The sequence below is a fragment of the Oncorhynchus nerka genome, unplaced genomic scaffold (genome assembly GCF_034236695.1).
Source record: "Oncorhynchus nerka isolate Pitt River unplaced genomic scaffold, Oner_Uvic_2.0 unplaced_scaffold_2767, whole genome shotgun sequence".
Lineage (NCBI taxonomy): Eukaryota > Metazoa > Chordata > Actinopteri > Salmoniformes > Salmonidae > Oncorhynchus > Oncorhynchus nerka.
The window spans coordinates 459-21418 of NW_027038533.1; the positions used below are offsets into that span (position 1 = coordinate 459).

General features: G+C 42.2%; 1 protein-coding gene across 1 annotated transcript; it reads right to left on the bottom strand.

The window, feature by feature from the left end:
- Positions 1 to 1543: 1543 nt before the first annotated feature.
- Positions 1544 to 20910, bottom strand: LOC135567008 (myosin heavy chain, fast skeletal muscle-like). Its single transcript, XM_065014529.1, has 40 exons — positions 20825 to 20910; positions 20464 to 20691; positions 19983 to 20129; positions 19584 to 19740; positions 19293 to 19320; positions 17901 to 18009; positions 17688 to 17780; positions 17477 to 17537; positions 17278 to 17376; positions 16538 to 16641; positions 16029 to 16167; positions 15663 to 15781; positions 15341 to 15490; positions 15076 to 15246; positions 14571 to 14874; positions 14023 to 14087; positions 13842 to 13929; positions 13613 to 13730; positions 13331 to 13454; positions 12757 to 12893; positions 10346 to 10601; positions 9897 to 10139; positions 9392 to 9568; positions 9154 to 9299; positions 8888 to 8978; positions 8186 to 8575; positions 7937 to 8063; positions 7609 to 7727; positions 7269 to 7465; positions 6989 to 7172; positions 6686 to 6851; positions 5769 to 5893; positions 5290 to 5598; positions 4864 to 5067; positions 4625 to 4750; positions 4305 to 4475; positions 3931 to 4035; positions 3650 to 3745; positions 1960 to 2091; positions 1544 to 1681 (listed from the first exon to the last, which is right to left on the bottom strand). Exons 2-40 carry the CDS (start codon positions 20677 to 20679, stop codon positions 1661 to 1663), a joined length of 5814 nt encoding a protein of 1937 aa, XP_064870601.1. The 5' UTR covers positions 20680 to 20691; positions 20825 to 20910; the 3' UTR covers positions 1544 to 1660.
- Between the last annotated feature and the right edge of the window lie 50 nt (positions 20911 to 20960).

The following is a 20960-nucleotide window of genomic DNA, read 5'->3' on the forward strand; positions in this document are numbered from 1 at the left end:
GAAGTGTATATCTGCCCAAACACTATTGGAAATGGCTAATGATAAATCATTATCATGTTTGTCATTTCTTTTACCATTTGTGGGCATAATCTCAGTTCACCCAGAACTAAAATCTCACATAATTTGGTCAGATGTTCATTAGCCATTTATTCAGTGGTATGAAGTAACTAAACTTTTTTTTGGGGGGGGGTATCTGTTCTTTACTAGTTATATTTCTGACAACTTTTACTTTTATTCCGATTTATTCCTAAAGAAAATATATACATTTTACTCAAACATTTTCTCTGACACCCAATTCATGACATTTGATTTCTTAGCAGGACAGGAAAATGGTCCAATACATCTATAGAACACATGGTCCTCCCTTCTGCCTCTGATAAGGCAGACTCAATAAACACAACAGCCTTGTTTGTAAATGATGCCTGAGTGTTGGAATGTGACCATGGCTATCGCTAAATTAAACTGAAACAACAAGAAAAATGTGCCGTCTGGTCAGCGTTATATAAGGAATTTGAAATGATTTCTTATATTGAAAACCAGAGGCGTTGACTTTTACTCAATTTGTAATTTACTGGGTGACTCACTTTCATTTGAGTCATTTTTTATGAAGTGTGGTGTACCGCAGTTTAGCCACCCAGGGGAGACTCATCGAGGCCTCGTGACAGAAGGAGTCGACAGCACGCGGCGATGTCTCCCTCTGCTGAACGTGCCAGGTCTCGACGGGCTCTCCGGAGAGGAATAATTGAGGATGATTATGGTTGGTGAGTAATCAAAGGGCTAATCGCTCACCAGCTGGACGAGTCCCATAAAGCTGCCAGAACGGCAGCACATGGGTGTGGTAACTGGGGAAGAGAGGTTACTCCTGTATAGTTGTGGGCAGTACCAGAGATAACGGAGGGAGTTGGGTTTTGTTCTCCATTGGAGACAGCAGGAGCTCAGAGAACAGTTTCCCAGAGAAGTCCTTTTTGTTTCTTATTTAAATAAACACCCTTGAAACTGAGCTAATGCAATTCTGTCTATCTGATATGTGTAAACGTCTCGACCAAACCCCCTGCTCTTCCACAGAAGGTATCTTCATTTTTAGTCAAGTAAGACAATTGGGTTATTTTTCCACCACCACATTTACAGTATGTTTACGTAGTCTGATCACCAGAGATGATGTGTCATCCAGTCTGTTTCCTGAGAACTTTGTTCTGAGAATGTCACCATAATCTCCAGTGTTCCCTTTCAATTGCTACCACGGTTATGCGTCAGCTTCTCTCTTTATTTATTTTATGAAATGTTTCAATTTGGGCCTTTCCATATACTGTAGGTCAATATATCCCCTCCAAGTGTAAAGGGTTCATTTGAGATTTTAGGCATCCATAGCTCAGTCTATGAATTTCAGATTGGTTGCATTTCTCCAGCCCCATCACTCATCTGTTTACCAAAATACGTGACATTTGTTGTTGTAATCCCAGAATACAATATGGTACAAATTACAATATTTTTATGGTATGAACAAACTGTTTGCTGAGTAATAAGTCCACCGTCACAAGGGGTATGTAGGCCTACATGTTTTTAATCAACAATCATTTTCACCATGAAAATCATATTTTATGCAACACAGGAAAATGATATAAGATGTTTGTCTTGTTTATTCAGCAACTTCTTATCTTGTTTATTCAGCAACTTCTTTGCCCTGTAAAAACAAAGAAAATGACAAATCTTTATTCATGAGTGTGTTTACACTTGGAAAGAGTATAATGTGTCCAGCATTTAAGGTTCAGCCTTAATCTAGTTTTTTTTTTTTTTTTTTTTTTGCGCTACATGAAATGTACTTATTAGCAGTCTGAAATACCTACATGATAGTGAGTGTTAAAGGTCAATATTGATTTCTGTGAAGACTGAATCATAGGTGGTGTTGATGTGGTCATATCTGAGCATGAGTCAGATGTAGAATTATTAGCAGCTCTGTACCTTTCCAGTGCTGCGAGATTTGGCTCTGAGCTTGTTGACTTGAGTCTCAGCGATGTCAGCACGCTCTTCAGCCTCCTCCAGTTCATGCTGAACCTTCCGGAACTTAGACATGTGGCCGTTGGCTTGTTCCTCCTGTGTGAGGAACAGAGAGGTAGAGCACAACATCAGCATTCAAAATTTGAAGCTTCAGGTAGCAAATTAATATGATTTTAAAAGTTTTTTAAGTTTTTATTTTTATTTGTATATGACAAATTTAGGATTGCAAAGTATGTAGGGAGATAGTTGACAAAAAAATAATATCATCTATCTACACAAACTGCTCTGGAATGACAAACTGGATTCCAATAAATAAAAAAAGAATGAAAAATAGAACAATGTCTTTGTCTATGGCGATTGCATGACTGTGTGCTCAATTTTATACACCTGTCAGCAACGGATGTGGCTGAAATATTTGAAGGGGTGTCCACATACTTTTGCATGTGTATACATCTATATATAAAAAAATATATATATGTAGCCCCCGAGTCAATATAAATCTTTTTGGGTCAGTCTCTGAGAGCTTTACACACCTGGACCGTTCAATACTAGCCCATTATTACTTTCAAAATTCTTCATGCACTGTCGATTTGGATGTTAATCACTGCTAGATAGACATATTTAAGTCTCACCATAGACTTTAAAGCAGATTTAAGTCAAAACTGTAACTTGGCCAATCAGGAACATTCCTTGTCTCCCTGGTAAGCAAATCCAGTGTAGACTTGGCCTTGTGTTATGGGTTATTGTCTTGCTGAAAGGTGAATTCATCTCCTAGTGTCTGGTGAAAAGCAGACTGAACCAAGTTTTTCCTCTAGGATTTTTGTCTTTGCCGAGCTCATGTTTTTTTTGTACTGAAAAACTCCCCAGTCCTTGCCGATGACAAGCATACCCATAACATGATGCAGCCATCATCATGCTTGAAAATACTATGCTTTTTTGCGGTATTACTTTAGTGCCTTCCTGATGGGCAAAAAATGGTTGAATCAACGTTGTTTATACAACCAAAAAAAGTGATGATGTTGACTCAACATGGAAAAATGATTTGATTTGCAACAAGTAATCAACTTTTTGTCTTTTTTTTCAACCAAGATTTTACCTTAATTCATAGAAGTGGTGACATTTGTTGTTGATTTCACGTTGAATTCAGTTAGTTGACAACTAAATTCAAAACTAGACCAAGAAATGTCTGTGCCCTGTGGGTTGTTGCAAAAAGGATGCATGTTTTGGAATATTTTTATACTGGACAGGCTTCCTTTTCACTCTGTCATTTAGGTTAGTAAAGTAACTACAATGTTCCTGATCCTTCCTCAGTTTTCTCCTATCACAGCCATTAAACTCTGTAACCGTTTTAAACTCGCCAATGCCCTCAGGATAAAATGACTGATCGGTTCACTTCCTCCCCGGCTACTCTGTTAGGAAGGATGTCTGTATCTTTGTAGTGACTGGGTATATTGATACAACATTGAAAGCCTTGTTAAAAACTTCACCATGCTCAAAAGGACACTCAGCGTCAGCTTTCTTCAGCTTACCAATCAGTGCCCTTCTTTGCGAAGCATTTGAAAAGCATAAACTAAAATGTTGTAATGTCTCCTAGGGAAGAAATATGTTTTTGAATGTATGCTTTCAGAGTATTTGACTAATGAAGGCTGCTCACCGCTTCCTCAGCCTGTCTCTTGTAGGCCTTCACTTTCATCTGCAGCTTATCTACCAGGTCCTGAAGTCTGCCAACGTTCTTCCTATCCTCCTCAGTCTGTGGGAGAAGATCAAAGAATCAAAGCCCAGTAGTTTTATACACAAACCTGTCTGTTTGCATCAACCCACTGGGCATTTATTTCACATTGGTTCAATGTATTTTCATTGAAATGACGTGGAAACAATGTTGATTTAACCAGTGTGCCCAGTGGGAAGTGTTTGTAGAAGGTGCTTTCTCTTTACCTGGTAAGTGAGCTCCTTGACTCTGCGCTCATACTTGCGGACTCCCTTGACTGCGTCTGCACCTCTTCTCTGCTCAGCCTCCACCTCAGTCTCGAGCTCACGAACCTTGTTTGGAAGAAATTAACGTAGGCATTTGTTTGAGGGGGTGAAATCAGACGTAACAAATCTTTGTAAAACAGAGGTATATTGTTCTACTCAGTCAAGGAGGCAAAATTGTTGTCTAATTGAATTGTCTGTAATGATAACAGCTGTTCATTATCTTGGTGGGTTATTGAGAGAAAAAGTCATTACACAATGGTCCTGAATATGTTATCAAATACATTTCCAGAAATCAGTCTTTCAGTATGTCCTAATCCACCCCGCTGATAACTCACCCTGGACTCCAGTTTCTGGAGCTGCTTCTTGCCTCCCTTCATGGCCAGATTCTCAGCCTCATCCAGTCGGTGCTGCAGGTCCTTGACTGTGATCTCCAGGTTCTTCTTCATCCTCTCCAGGTGAGAGCTGGTGTCCTGCTCCTTCTTCAGCTCCTCAGCCATCATGGCCGCCTGGAATGGTAGTTTGTTTAATTTATGCACCATTTGGCACCAATCATAACATCCCTCTGAGATCTTTGTTGTGGTAAACCAGCCCAGCAACCATTGGCCCTTGGTGACAAAATCAAGTGGATGTAATTCAATAGATCATAAGAACCCACGTCAGTGATGGCCTTCTTGGCCTTCTCCTCTGCGTTCCTGGCCTCCTGGACGATGTCGTCCACCTCTCCCTGCACCTGCACCAGGTCAGTCTCCAGCTTCTTCTTGGTGTTCAGAAGGCTGGTGTTCTGGAGGATGAAACAAGACAATTTGTTTGAATCTCAAGAGAACTTACAAGTAAGTCACAAGGCAGGAAAGGTATGCTTGGTTGAGTTGAATGAGAAATGGCTTAGAGCCGCACCTGGGAGTGCAGGAGTCCAACGCGCTCGCTGGCATCTACCAGCTCAGTCTCAGCCACTTTGCGGCCTCTCTCAGTCTGCTCCAGAGCAACTCTCAGCTCCTCAATTTCAGCCACCATCAGACCGTTCCTGCGCTCCACCATGGCTACCTGCTCCTTCATGTCCTCTGAGGCACGGACAGCGTCATCAAGGTGCAATTGGGCATCCTGGGGTTCAAAATGACATAGGTTCATTAGGACTTGTGGAAGTAGAGGCGATAGGATTTGTGATAGAACTGTTCATTGGTAAGAATTTCCCCAATATCCCTACCTTTCTACAGTATATTAGTCAACACTATTCAATTTCTCTGTTCTATTCTTTTCTACAGATTCACAAACAAATCCCTCTCCATCTTCAGGTGTTTGAGCCTGATATCCCAGTCCCTTTACCTTGAGCAGGCCCTGGACGTTCCTCAGCTGTTTCTGGGCCTCAGCGGCCTGCCTGTTGGAGTGGCTCAGCTGGACTTCCATCTCGTTCAGGTCTCCCTCCATCTTCTTCTTCACCCTCAGGGCGTCATTCCTGCTCCTGACCTCAGAGTCCAGGGTGCTCTGCATGGAGTCAATCATCCTCTGGCTGTTCCTCTTGATCTGCTCCATCTCCTCGTCCTTCTCAGCCAGCTTCCTGTCCACCTCACCCTTGATCTGGTTCAGCTCCAGCTGCACACGCAGAATCTTGGATTCCTCGTGCTCCAGTGTTCCCTGGACAAGGAGAAGCAGTCGGGTAAATTGTGTTCAACGCATTTGGATGTGAATAACACAAGGAATTAAATATATATAACTACAATAAACACAAATACAGGGAGCATTGAACTGTAGCTGGCATTGGCTATTGTTACACTGATTTCCCATCAAACAGCTGCAGTTTGTACCTCCGCCTCCTCCAGAGCGGTCTGGATCTCAGACTTCTCTGTCTCCACGGTCTTCTTGGCCTTCTCCAACTCATGGATGCTCTTGCCAGTCTCTCCAATCTGCTCAGTCAGATCAGAGATCTCCTCTGCACACACAAACACAGGAGCAGTTCAGACTTGGGAGATTTTCAGTGGATATCTCCAATGCGCTGAAGTTGACATTGAGTGTGCGTTCAGAATTCACTCTGGCTACCTACTCTGATTTCAGAGCACTCTCGTCTGCATGTGCCAGAGCACAGAATAATTGATGAATTTATGAATGTTGAACACCCTTTGAAGATGGTCGATGTCAGTAAACTTCGGCAATAAAGCGTATTTAAATTGTGGCCAGCAGCACAGTTACAGTCACCAACGCTCTGGATAACAGGAAAACAGCCTAACCAGCTCTGCTAGGGAGAGTAACATGCTCTGCTTGGGTGAGTAACATGGTCAGAGTGAGGTCTTCTCTCATTTGTGTCTGGAAATAGCTAGCCAACGTTAGCCAGTTAGCTTGGGTGCTTGACTGCTGTTGTGAGGTCAGAACGCTGGAAATAAACCTACTCGTAGGCCAGTGTCCAGTGTGTGCTTTGAACTCTCCGAGAGCATTAAACTATGAATTTACAAACGCCCAGAGCGCACTCTGGCACTCCAGATGGAATTTACGAAAACACCTTCAATCATAATAATTAATTAATTAATCAGCACTTCATACAGTCTTGCAAATCTAATTGCCCCCACTTCCTTGGGCTGTTCAAAGGAACACCGATAACAAGTTACGTTTTTATTTCATTTTATACCGTTCTAAAATGGTGTAATAGTAATTTTGATGGTTACAGTTTCCAAAATGTTCAAAACGCTAGTCAAACATGAGCCAAGTAAAACTGCTGTCAAATGCTCACGTTGCAGGTTCTTGTTCTCTCTCTTCAGAGTCTCCAGATGATCCAGAGCCTCCTCGTAGGAGTTCTTCAACTTGAAGAGTTCAGTGCTCATAGAGCGAGCCTCCTTCTGAGCTCCTTCCAGCTCAGCCTGACCCTCCTCATACTTCTGCTTCCACTCTGCCAGGACCTAGGGCGAATCCATGGGATTTTCATTTCAAGCAATTGATGAAGAGTTTTAAATCAGAAAAATGCTACAATTATACCACAATTGATCATATAGCAGACAGAAAATGTCAACCTAGTGTGAGGTTTATTTATTTTCACCTTGTCAAAGTTACGCTGCTTCTTGTCTAGGTTGGCGGCCATGGCGTTGGCTCTCTCAACGTCAATCATGAGGTCCTCCACCTCTCCCTGCAGCCTCTGCTTGGTCTTCTCCAGGGAGGAGCACTTGGAGTTGGTCGCCTCAATGGTCTCCTCAGCGTCCTGCAGACGCTGGGCCAGCTTCTTCCTGTTTGACGACAGAGGGTGTAGGAATGTTACAATACATATGGACCCTCACCATCCACACCGTATATTTGAGTTGTTGCTGTTGCGTGTGACTCACTTAGCCTCCTCCAGCTCCTCTGTGCGCTGGATGGCATCAGTTTCATACTTAGTCCTCCACTGAGCCACCTCACTGTTCGCTTTGGACATGCCGCGCTGCAGCTCTGCCTTGGCCTCCTGCTCCTCCTCAAACTGCTCTCTCAGGAGGTCACAGTCATGGCGGGCAGACTGGACACCGTGGGCCAGGGCGTTTTTAGCCTGTGAAAGAGAACGACAAAGAGATATTAGAGAGAGAGTACAGCAAATGACAGTAGAAGTCTCTGAGGGTGGCGTAGTCACCATCTATATGAAGATATGGCTATTAACTCTGTGGTCGGTAGTGTCCGTTTTATGTCCCTTACCTTGACCTCCTCCTCAATCTGCCTCTTCAGCTCCTCCACCTGCTGGGTGAAGGCCTGTTTTCCTCTGGTCAGCTGAGACACCAGGGCTTCCTTCTCCTCCAGCTGGCGTCCAAACTCACCTGCAGAGATAGAGGGATACCTTGTTAATGGGGTCTCTGACCTCCTAAGATTGAAAATGTATTTTTAGGTATTGTAGGGCATTGTGATGTGGTGAATAGTACACTAGAGACTATTGTGGACTGGACTATCAGGATATATCCTACAATTCATGTTATTGTGTTTTACTGAAAGAAAGCATCAGTTTGTTGTTCATTGTTGATGATGGTACCATTTTCTGTCAGGAGTCTGGCCCTCTGTCCGCTGATGTCGTTGACCTGGCGAACATTCTCATCATTCTTAGTCTTGAGCTCACTCAGCTGGTCCTCAAGAGTACGGCACATCTTCTCCAGATTGCCCTGTTAGTGAAACATGTTCCATCATTACTTTATATATGGGACTCCTGTCAGCTGCAGTTCTCTTGAATGGTAATGTATTTTGACCCTCCTCAACACTGCTTGATCAAAATATCACTACTCACCTTAGCCTTGGCGACGGCCTCCATGTTGCTGGAGAGGTCATCAATCTCCATCTTGTACTCGCTCTTCTCCTTCTCTAGCTTCTGCTTGACGCGTTGCAGGTTGTCGATCTGCTCCCCGAGCTCAGCCACACTGTCGGCCTGCTTCTTGCGCAGAGCGGCGGCTGTGGCCTCATGCTGCAAAGTGGACTCTTCAAGATCACGACGCAGCTTCTGGAACTCAGCCTCACGCTTCTTGTTCATATCAATCTGAGCAGCAGTAGCGCCTCCGGCCTCCTCCAGCCTCTCGCTGATCTCCTCAAGTTCCCTGGAGAGATCGGCCCTTTGCTTCTCAACCTTAGCCCTGGCAGCACGCTCAGCCTCAATTTCCTCCTCCAGCTCCTCAATACGGGCCTAGAACAGGGGCAGGACCAGGAGGAATGAACACTACAATGCAGTTGAAACAATTACATTTGTGCAAACTAAGCCAGTTCCACTAATATATTCCGTATTAACTTGCCCACGCAGGAACCAAAACCACAATGGTAAAAAGCACCATCTTTACAATGGTAAGAAGGACCAGTAAGAAGCACCATCTTCCATCCTACTGAGCCATCAGAAGCCACCAGGAAAAATGTATGCTACCAGATTAATTGTTTTCAGGAAATGAAGGAAATGATTCAGGTGTTGGCTTTCCTGTACTGGAGCTGAGATCCTGTACTGTACCTGGAGTTCCTTGATCTTCTTCTGCAACTGAGCTCCCAGAGACTGTTCATCCTCAACCTTGCTGAGGAGCTGGCTGGTCTCAAACTCCTTTCTAAGAAACACAAACACGTAGATTGCAGAGTTTTGGTTCGATATTGTAAAGAGAGAGTATCATACCATTCAGTTTTCTTTCAAGAATCACATGCAAATGGTAATTCATAATTACAAGGATTAGTCAAGAACAACCATTATTTTGATCATTATGGCAGGTAGGACTGTGTGTTTACTTCTTGATTTTCTCATCGGCTTGCTGCTTGTCATTCTCCAGGTCCATTATGGACTCCTGGGCCAGTTTCAGATCTCCCTCCAGCTTTCTCTTGGCTCTCTCAAGGTCCATACGGAGCTTCTTCTCTTGCTCCAGAGAACCCTCAAGCTATAAGATATAACCACAATGTTCAAATCTTAACAACTGAAGATAATATCATCTCACATACTATCATGGCCAAAATGTCAAACTCCTCTCACGTCGTCCACTTGCTGTTCCAGCTTGGTCTTGGCCTTGGTCAGAGTGTTGACTTTGTCCTCTTCTGCCTGCAGGTCGTCCAGTGTCTGCTGGTGGGCCTCTTGGAGGGCTTTCTTCTCCTTGGTCAGCTTGGCAACACTCTCATCCAAAGACGCCATCTCTTCTGTCAGGTTTTTAACCTGAAAACCGCCAAACAAAATTAGTCTTTAAAGGAGAGATTTAGTTTGATATATTTTGCATTCATTTAAATTATATTAGAAATGGGTCACCAAGTACAGTACCATATATTCAACACTAGATGGCAGTGTACACCATGCCAGTGTACTGAATGGCATTCATAAACGAGGGGGAACGTGCAATGAGTGTGGGGAGTACTCCGCAACTGAAAATCAACAATTTTTCATTTTTCCTGCACCCACAATACAACTTGAATTCCATTTCTGTTAAGCTATGTTTTGAGTTGATTATTGTTTGGTGGTTATACTGTCACTGGTAAAAACACGAGACCTTGTTTTCAGTGGCGTGCTTCTCCTTCTCCACTTTGGCTAGGGTGAGCTCCAGGTCATCAATATCCTTCTTCAGCTCAGAGCACTCGTCCTCCAGCTTCCTCTTCTTGGCAGTCAACTCAGCATTCATCTCCTCCTCATCCTCCAGCCTCTCAGTCATCTCTTTGAGTTTGGCCTCCAGCTGGATCTTGCTCTTGATGAGCCCCTCGCACCTTTCCTCAGCATCGTTCAGACTCTCACCTTCCTGGTTTCAGAACAGGAGAAAAAACACAGAGGCCTCACTTTGTGTATCAAAATATAGACTTAATTTAGTCAGAGATCGGAGCAATTCAATATAAATTCATGAAATATATTTTTAACATGGGCTATAAAAATGTGGGAGGTAGCCACATACTTCACAGTATTGATTTGTGTGTCAATATGCCTTTATGAGGGTCGTTGGTCACTCACAGATGCAACTTGGAGAGCCAGGTCTGCCCTCTCCTGCACCAGGGCCACTAACTTCTCCTCCAAATGCTTCTTGGTGGCCAGAGCCTTGGCCAGGTCTGTCTTCATCTTCTCATAGTTCTCCTTCATGTTGGCCAGCTCCTTCTCAGTCTCAGCGCTCTGCAGCAGGGGCTTGATCTTAAAGTACAACTTCATCCATGGCCAGGTTTTCACATTCATGAATGAGCGGATGTTGTACTGGATGGAGAAGATGGACTCTCTGGTCGACAGAAACGATAGAGTGGCATGCTTATTTAAAAACACGTCTTTATTCAACTAGGCAAGTCAGTTAAGAACAATTTCATATATTCAATGACGCCCTAGGAACAGTGGGTTAACTGCCTTGTTCAGGGGCAGAACGACAGATTTGAACCTTGTCAACTCGGAGATTCGATCTTGCCACCTTTCGGTTACTAGTCCAATGCTCTAACCACTAGGCTACCTGCCACCCCACTACATTATGGTATACAGTTGAGGAATTGGGCTTGAGAAATGTAACAGGCATAGTCATGGAAGACACTTGAAAATATTTACCAAACAAAAAAACATTTATTTAAAAGTTTAATTAAAACTTGTTGAGGATAGGGGGCAGTATTTTCACTTTGGATTAATTGCGTGCCCATAGTGAACTGCATCAAACTCTGTCCTAGATTGCTAATATATGCATATTATTATTACTATTGGATAGAAAACACTCTGACGTTTCTAAAACTGTTTGAATTATGTCTGTGAGTATAACAGAACTCATAGGGCAAGCAATCTTCCAAACAAGAAGTGAAATTCTGAAAGTTGGGGCAACTTTGACATCATCGCCCCCTCCTTTCCCAACAAGATATGGATCTGGAAGCACTTCCTACGCCTTCCACTAGATGGCCTCATTCAGTAGAAAGTGTAATGGAGCATTTGCTGTGAACTTTGACCTAATGGGAGGGAAAATAGTCAGTGTCCCGACAGAATGCCATTTTGCTGTGACGCATTTCTCTGTGGGTGCTACGGCTGTTCCATTCGGCTCCAGATGAAAACGTATGATCCGGTTGGAACGTTATTGGATATATGTAATAATAACATCCTGAAGATTGATTCTGTACTTAGTTTGACCAGTTTATTCGACCTGGAATATGTCTTTTGGAAGTTTTCGTGCGAGTTATCTTGGACCAGCAGTCAGTTTTTGGGCACGTGAACTGAAAGTGATAGCAAATGCAGCTACTTGGACACTAGTATTGGACATTATGGAACAAAACAACGATTTATTGTGGAACTAGGACTCCTTGCACTACATTCTGATGAAAGATCATCAAAGGTAAGGGAATATTTATGTTGTAATTTTGTATGTCTGTTGACTCCAACATGGAGGTTACGTCTGAGCGCCGTCTCAGATTATTGCATGTTAGGCTTTTTCTGTAATGTTTTTTTAAAAATCGGACACAGCGGTTGCATTAAGAACCAGTGTTCTATAATCTTTAATTATATGTAGAACATGTATCTTTAGTCAAAGTTTATGATGAGTATTTCTGTTATCTGGCGTAGCTTTCTATAAATTCCTCCCGATATTTTGGAGGAATTTCTGAACATGGCATCAATGTAAACCGAGATTTGTGGATATAAAAATGCATATTATCGAACAAAACATAAATGTACTGTGTAACATGTCATATGACTGTCATCTAATTAAGATTTTCAAGAGCTTAGTGATTCATTTTATTTCTAATCCTGCTTTTGTGATTTTATCTTTGGCTGGAAAAAATTGCTGTTTTTTCTTTGGTTTGGTGGTGGTCTAACATAAATATATGTTGTGTTTTCAATGTAAAACATTTGAAAAATCTGACATGATGGGTAGATGAACAAGATGTTTATCTTTCATTTGAGGTATTGGACTTGTTAATGGGTGAAAGTTAAATATTTCTAAAGAATATTTTTGAATTCCCTGCGCCACCTTTTCAGCTGAACAAAAACACTTTCACAGGAAGAACTGTGCAGATAAACAGTTATTTCACAGAATGAAACTAAAGGAGATTTTACTGTAATTCTACGAACAAACTTTGCAAAGGAAAAGTTTTTCCAGTATATGTGATTTTTTTCTGTCTAAATTGAAATGTAACCTCTATTAAATTCATAGACAGCTCTCTCGGTCACAGGACTGACAGGTTCTGAGCTCATGAGGCATTTTGTATTCTTAAGAAATGAATATGTTAATATCCCAAATTTAAATGAACTATTGAACAGCTTGCCAGTTTCCCAAACTGCAGCGTTAGTAGAGCATTAGAAGACCTACTTTCTCCTTCTGATCAACTCACATCACATACAGTATGTAATAATAATGCATTACATACAGGGGGTTGACAGAACGCTTTGCCAAGATGTCTACTATTTCTCACCTCCTCTCCATCATCTTGGAGAACTCTCTCCTCATGAGGAATCCACGGCTGAGAGCCTGGACCATGCCGACCAGAGCTGCTAGCTTCTCATCTCTCATCTCCTCCAGGACACCCAGCAGACCGGCTTTGAAGAACACCTGAAACAGGTTAACGTTGTCAATGGAACCACAGTCAGATGGGGACAGATATAAATGGTTGACTCCAAAGAGGGGAACAACACCACTAGACTGAATTGAACCACATAAACATTGCAATTCTTACAAACAAACCATGGGATAGGTTGTTTATAAGTTGTTAGTTATTGTACAGTTGTAGATGAATAATGTCTACTGATATAACTGCAGCCATACCACTCTAACACAATGCACATGATAATGAGTTGAGTTTCTCTGACGTTTGAATATGATGGAGAAAAAAAAGGTACAATGTTTATCCACCTTTTCAATTAGTTAAATGAAGAAGAAAGAACAATATCATGGATATATCAACTGGAGAGATGTTGAATGGTTGAGGTTTCTATCATCATTGTAGTTGTGTTGTGTTGTCAGCCATGGCTGGGTTGTATTTGACTGACCTTGGTGTGTCCAAACTTATAATCCTCGTGATTTACATCAATGGACCCAAGCAGCTTCTCAGAAGCCTTCTTGTTGTCCATGAACTGGCCCTCTGGGATGACACTGGCATTCAGTACTTTATACCTGAATGAGGAGACATTTTTAACATGTGTCAAATTGTAACAGGTTGGTCAAATTACGTGAAAGGTAAGCCTATGCTGATGCTGGGAAAACCCTTAACGCAGGTGTGTGTGTGTGTGTGTGTGCGGTGACTGTGCGCATTAGTATTTGTCTGCATGTACCTCTGCTTGAAGTCAGCATAGATGATTCTGCTGGGGAAGCCCTTTCTGCAGATCCTGATACCCTCCAGAACACCATTACACCTGAGCTGGTGGATAACCAGGAAGTTCTCCATCAGACCTGGTAAAACAAACCAAGTCTCTTTTAATACTCATAAACAGGTTAAAGATTCAGATGGTTAAGGGTAGTGATACTGTACTGATAAGATGTCCTATTTAACTCAATATACACCTGGAGTCTTTGACTCGTTGGGGATCAGGCAGCGCACAAAGTGAGGATGAGTGCTCCTCAAGTTGGTCATCAGCTTGTGTAAGTTCTCCTGTAAGAGGGTTACAAACCATTTTCTCAGAAATCATTCGTGATTATCATTGCACCTTTTGAAGGTCTGAATAGATACATTTCAAAAGCTCACCCTGAACTGGGACGACACAGTCTGCATGGAACCACCCTTCTTCTTGCCTCCTTTCTTGGCTTTATCTGTTAAAATTAGGGGAAAGGCAAGAGGTAATTAGAAGTACATTTCCTAGAGCAGAATAAGTAGAATAATAATAAGATGTAAGATATCTATAGTGGTGGTGTCTTCAGCAAGCACACTAATTATAAACCAGATCATGTCGGGATATCTTCACACTTATCTCAATGCAATTGGTATCGATGAGATGGTGTAAATGAACACATATTGTAGGAGAAAATGAACCCAGTGAACCCTGAGACATTGTAATACGTTCAATGACAAGAACAGTTTAAATTGTCACGTGCTTTGTAAACAACAGTTGTAGATCAACAGTGAAATGCTGACTTACCTACAATTTAGAGTGAAATATATAGATGACAAATAATAACATGTGGAAAAATACACAATGAGTAACAATATCTTGGCTATAGATACACAGGGTACCAGTACGAGTCGATGTGAAGGGGTACCAGGTCATTGAGGTAGATATGTGATGCTAGTCTTACCCTCAGGTGGGGCAGCAGGGTACAGGGTAGCCAACAGTTTGACTGAGGACTTCCCGTACATCAGAATAACTGATTCGTTCAGGGGGTCCTTGTTCTTATCCAGCCAGCCAGTGATGTTATAGTCCACAGTGCCGGCGTAGTGTACGAGAGAGAAGTGGGCCTCTGGCTTGCCTTTGGCAGGCTTGGGCTTCTCAAACGCCTTGGTTTTGCCAAGATGCTGGTCGTTCAACTTGTTCTTGAAGGTAGTGTCTGAAGCCTTGGGGAACATGCACTCCTCTTCAAGGATGGAGAAGATGCCCAATGGCTTTAAGAAAAGAGGTTTAAGAAACGTTTATTCCTTTAGTAAACATGCTATTATAGGATTCTATTCATTAAGGGTCACATGTATGGAGGCATATTGAGTTCTCAACCGTCAGAAACCTTGTACCTCTGTGATAGTATAACACACATCACTCGCTATGAGCTTTGCTGTTGTGGTCCAGTATAATCCTCACAGACAGTTTACCTTCTCAATAAGCTCAATGCAGGCAGCCAAGTCCATGCCGAAGTCAATGAATTCCCAGACAATTCCCTCCTTCTTGTACTCCTCTTGCTCCAGGACGAACATGGTGTGGTTGAAAAACTGTTGCAGTTTCTCATTGGTGAAGTTGATGCACAGTTGCTCCATGCTGTTGTACTGTTGAAAGAATTTCAAAAGGGATCATTTCATCGTACAAGGCTGTAATCCCTCTCAATCACAACTAATTGTCTTGTTCTGGTCTCGTACTCACATCAAAGATCTCAAACCCGGCAATGTCGAGCACACCGATATAGAACTGCCTTGGATTCTTGGTGTCCAACATCTCGTTGATACGGATGACCATCCACAAGAACATCCTCTCATAGATGGACTTGGCCAGAGCCATGACTGCATTATAAACCTGCAAAAATAATTCCTCAAATGAATACATGAGATATTGACCATATCTAGCCAGAAGGTGATACGCGCTTGGAAAAACAACATTGGACCTACTATTGGAAAAAAAGGCAATGTTCTCATCCCCGAAATAATTCCGGTGCTCAGAAAATGGTAGACGCTGTGTTTCACTTCACCTGAGCCACAGTCTGTCCCTTGGTCACATACTCGTTGCCGACCTTCACTCTGGGGTAGCACAGACATTTCAGCAACTCCGCTGAGTTCAGGCCCAGCAGGTAGCCGATTTTATCAGCCACTGGAGAGAGAACCAACATCAACAGACTCAGGTACTCAGATCGCTTGTTTCTGATGTTACACTGGACAGGTTTTGATTGTCATCCTCATCCTCTTGTTTCAAATCTTTGTGGAGGTTGGAATTTAGTCTCCATCGTGTATCTCCTACCTGACCTTTGATGTGGTGCTGTCTGTCTTACCGTTTCTATTTCTATGTTGGTGAATGGGACTAACACTTTACATGTTGTATAACTATGACTGGGACTCACCCTCTGTGCCGTCTGGCTCGGCCTGCTCCTCACGCTGCTTCTGCTTGAATTTCAAGTTGCCATGGTGCGTTACAGCTCCTGTCAGCTTGTAGATGGCCATCTTCTCATCATTAGTGAAGCCCAGGATCGTAATGGCATCCTGGAATTAGAGAGGAAGTACAACAGTGATGAACTCAACAGTAGGTTGGTCTGTTACAGAACACTACAGTTCTGTGCTCACTTCAGAACAAACGGGATGGATAGAATTGACTGGCTTCTCTGTTTCACATGATTACTTTTGGCAAACACTATTATGTGGCAGCACAAGAGCAGTTTTACACAGTTCCACAGGACATTTAGTGGCACTCTCTTGTCTTACATGTACTTAAAGGTGAAGTGTGGAGGCGTGACAAGTGGTTTGAGACACATGTCAACTAACTCAAAGGTGCCCATCTGTCACCAAGTTGGAATTGCACAATGTTCCTACCGGTTCCATGTCTAGAGTTTGGTTAGCACTTTGTATAACTCACGTCTGTGGCATCCAGCTCTTCCTTGTCGTTGATGCTGGGCACAGCGATATGACCCTGGCTGATCATGGGGAAGTCGTAGGGGTTTGTGGTGAGGAGCGTCATTTCTGTGGACAACAGAGAATGGCTTCTCAGTTAAATCTAGTAGAATTCCCCTGTCCCACCTTTACAGTATCTCACCCTCCTTTACTCAGTAGATGGACTCAAGGATAAACTCAGCAAAAAAAGAAACGTCCCCTTTTCAGGACCCTGTCTTTCAAAGATAATTAGTAAAAATCCAAATCACTTCACAGATCTTCATTTTAAATGGTTTAACACTGTTTCCCTGCTTGTTCAATGAACCATAAACAATTAATGAACATGCACCTGTGGAACGGTCATTAAGACACTAACATTTTACAGACGGTAGGCATTAAAGGTTGGAGTTATGAAAACTGGAAAGCTAGACTGAGGGCTTGTAGACCTGTTGTAAGGCAGGTCCTCACCAGACATCACCGGCACAAACCCACCGTCGCTGTACCAGACATGACCGGCAAAAATTGTTCTTCACTGACGAGTCGCGGTTTTGTCTCTCCAGGGGTGATGGTCGGATTTGCGTTTATTGTCGAAGGAATGAGCGTTACACCGAGGCCTGTCTTGGATGTACTCATTGTAATAGTATAAATAGATAAACTATGATTTTTTTTTAAAGTTCCACAGATGGAGGTGTGAATAATTTCACATCAACCTCTACTTTTCCTTACCAACTAGTTCAGGTTTGTGGCCTGTCATTAACTGGTAGAAGATGTGGTAGCCTCTCTCATCGGGTAGCTGGAAGGCCACTCTGGACTTCTCCAGCAGGTCTGAGAGAGAGAGAGAGAGAATTACATGTGATGAATGTATCTCCTAAAATATTCCATGTGAATTATGGAAAGCATTGAGAAACAATCAAATCCAACTCACAGGTCTCAATGTCAGCTTTAGCCAGTTTGCCTGCTTGGAAGTGAATCCTGATGAATTTACCCTGTAGTAGAGCATGGGGGTTAGAAATAGGTATTTGATAGAACCCCTTGACATGTTAGTTTGTTGGACTGTTATAACTATAAGGAACTACTGACATGTTTTTTTTCTTCCAAATATAATGTCACTTCCACAGTATGTCTTTCAAACTTACAAAGCGAGACGAGTTGTCGTTCCTCACTGTCTTGGCATTACCATAAGACTCCAGCAGAGGGTTAGCTGCAATGATCTGATCCTCAAGAGACCCCTGATTGAGACAAACACACAAGTTGCTTAGAAACTGGTAAACCCTTTCTTGAAACAAGATTCACCGCTGGAAAAAAAACATTTACACCAAACTGAAATGTGTTAAAAAGGCACAACCTACCTGCATTTTGCTGGGGTCTACTTCCTTCTTGGCACCAGATACCGCAATGGTGGCGAAGTACTGGATGACACGCTTGGTGTTGACAGTCTTTCCTGCACCGGATTCTCCACTGGTTAATATGACAGAGAAAGAGGGGTTTTAGTCACAGATTGTGTCAGATTGGCTTTCACTAAGAAATAGCATTAGAATATACACTGTTGACCTGTTTTCTAACAGAAGTAAATAATTAACAAATATTCCCACTCATTGATGTATTATTGCACATAGCCTAGTCCAAAATAATCCCAAATGCATTAAAGCAGATGTTGTTTTGTTTCTGAGGAGGGGGCCGGAACATAATTGCAAATAATTTGTGCAAATTGACTGCAATAAACCCAAACAGATTGAACAAAAACATCATAATTTCAAACCTGGATTACATTGTGATATGATCACATATGTCTCTCTATTTATGTGTGGGAATACTTTGAGAACAGATTTCCTACATTATAATCACTTGGATCTGATTTCCATTTATACATTTTTTTACAGTCTTTTATGTCCAACAATGATATCTCAATTAAATATATGTTGAGTGTACCACACAGTACGAACACATTCTCTTTCCATGACATCGACTGACCAGGTGAACCCAGGTGAAAGCTACGCTCCCTTATTAATGTCACCTGTTAAATCCACTTCAATCAGTGTAGATAAAGGGGAGGAGACGGGTTAAAGAAGGATTTTTAGGCCTTGAGACAATTGGGACATGGACTATGTATGTGTGCTATTCAGAGGGTGAATGGGCAAGACAAAAGATTGAAGTGCCTTTGAACGGGGTATGGTGGTAGGTGCCAGGCACACCAGTTTGAGTGTGTTAACTACAATGACTATAATCCATTGTGCGCTTACACAGAGAGGGAGAGAAGAGACAGAAGACGTGCGATAGAGAAGGATATAGAGATGTTGCTTCACAAGGTATCTCTACCTGGAAATATATGATCTAAGTGATGGACAGTTGGTATTCAGCAGTCATAAAAGTATGCCTTATTTACTTTGAAGAACTACTATAACAGTGATTCTGTCAGACAACATAGGCAGCAGCTCTCTAGAAAATAGATGATGACTTGGAATTAAAAAATAAAGTCATCAAATTATAAACAAATGCGATGCCTCCCAAGTGGCGCAGTGGTTAAGGCCGCTGTATTGCAGCGCCAGCTGTGCTACCAGAGACTCTGGGTTCTGTATACAACTTAAATATTAAAGTAAAGTAATGTGACTAAATGATGAAGCACTAAGGCCAGAGGGGGAATGGTATAATGCATTTAGTTGTGCAACTGACCAGGTATCCCCTTTCCCTAGTTATTAAAAAAAAAAGACATTTTGGTTAATCGCTCAGCACAAACAACTTACGTAATCAGGATGGACTGGTTCTCCTTATCTGGAACCAAAAAACATCATGTTTATTATACTTAAGCAACATTATGGGTATATCATGAATTTCATTTTGGAACATTTTCTAAGGCTAATGAAATCAGATATTCAATACAAAATGTTCAAACCTACATGAGAAACAGTAGATTCCCTCCCTCCATAACACCCACCCATCCCACCCACCCATCCCATCCATCCAATCCATCCCATCCATCCATCCATCCATCCATCCATCCATCCATCCATCCATCCATCCATGAGAGCTCGTACCAATCATCATGAACTGAAAGGCGTTGTCAGAGACAGAGAAGATATGGGGTGGAGCCTCCATCCTCTTCTTCCCTCTGTAGGCGTTGACGACCTCTTCGTCGTAGACGGGGAGCCACTTGTAGGGGTTCACCGTGGCACAGAAGAGCCCAGAGTAGGTCTGGAGGAAAGGGATTCAATCAAATCGGATAAATGTACTTGTTTTCTTGTTGGTCTACTGTAGTGGTATGTTTTGGTTTATACCGCTCATGTATGTGTAGTACTGGAAGTGTGTATTTCTTATGTTGATGTATGTGTAGTACTGTATGTGTGTATTTCTTATGTTGATGTATGTGTAGTACTGGAAGTGTGTATTTCTTATGTTGACCTATGTGTGTGTGTATGTTTATGCAGGTTTCTTACATAGATCATCCATGCTGCATAACGCTCTTTGAGGTTATACAACACAGAGGCTTCATTCAGGTAGGTCATCATGGCCATGTCCTCAATCTTGTCGTACTTAGGGGGGTTCATCTGATAGATGTCTGCTTCTTTGAACTCTTTTCCTTCCTGAAACAGTCAGAAATCTACATTACACACAGATCAAACTGGACATGACTGAATGCGTTTTGCTCATTATTTAGTTCAATCTTTTTTTTAAATGCATATCCCAGTTGAATCCAACTACTCTGTTATCGCCCATTGACACATGCATGGATATTCTTGACTAATAAATAACAATAATTCATTCCATTGTTAAAGGTTAGTTTTTTTGTAAGCAGAGTCTTTTATTACTGATTTCATATGGCCTTATAGGCATTTTGTTTAATTCATTTGGATGATTTTTCAAGAAATAGACTAATGGCACAAAGTTGAACTTGAATACTTTTCAGATCAGACTTACCTCCTTACTGCCGTCAGGTTTGGTGACTGTCACAGTACACTTGCCGTCGGCCCTGGCAGTGACCAAACCCTTTAGGTACAGCTCCACCTTGTCTGTCACATAGCAGGCGTTCTTTGAATCAAAAGGTGCTGCTTGTGCCTCCATCCTCTCCCTCTCAGGCTTACGAAGGTACAAGGCAGCCTTGCCGTAGATTTGCATCTCCGCGTCCGTACTCATGGTGACGGATTACTAGGAAAGAGATGAAACAAGGAAACTAGAATGACTCTGTGGTGCTTCCTCCACAGTCAACAGAGTTAGATGAGCAGTATCTCTTACACAATATTTTCATCGTTTTTATATGAAGACTCAAACAATGTCTCACCTTCGTTTTCCCCTCCTACAGATGAAGTTGTACTTCTTGGATGAGCCTGTGAAACATTAGGGTGTTGTGAATTCTGAAGCCTTATCATTTAGTCCCCTGAAAGGCTAGAAAACCATTTGAATTCCATCATTCAACC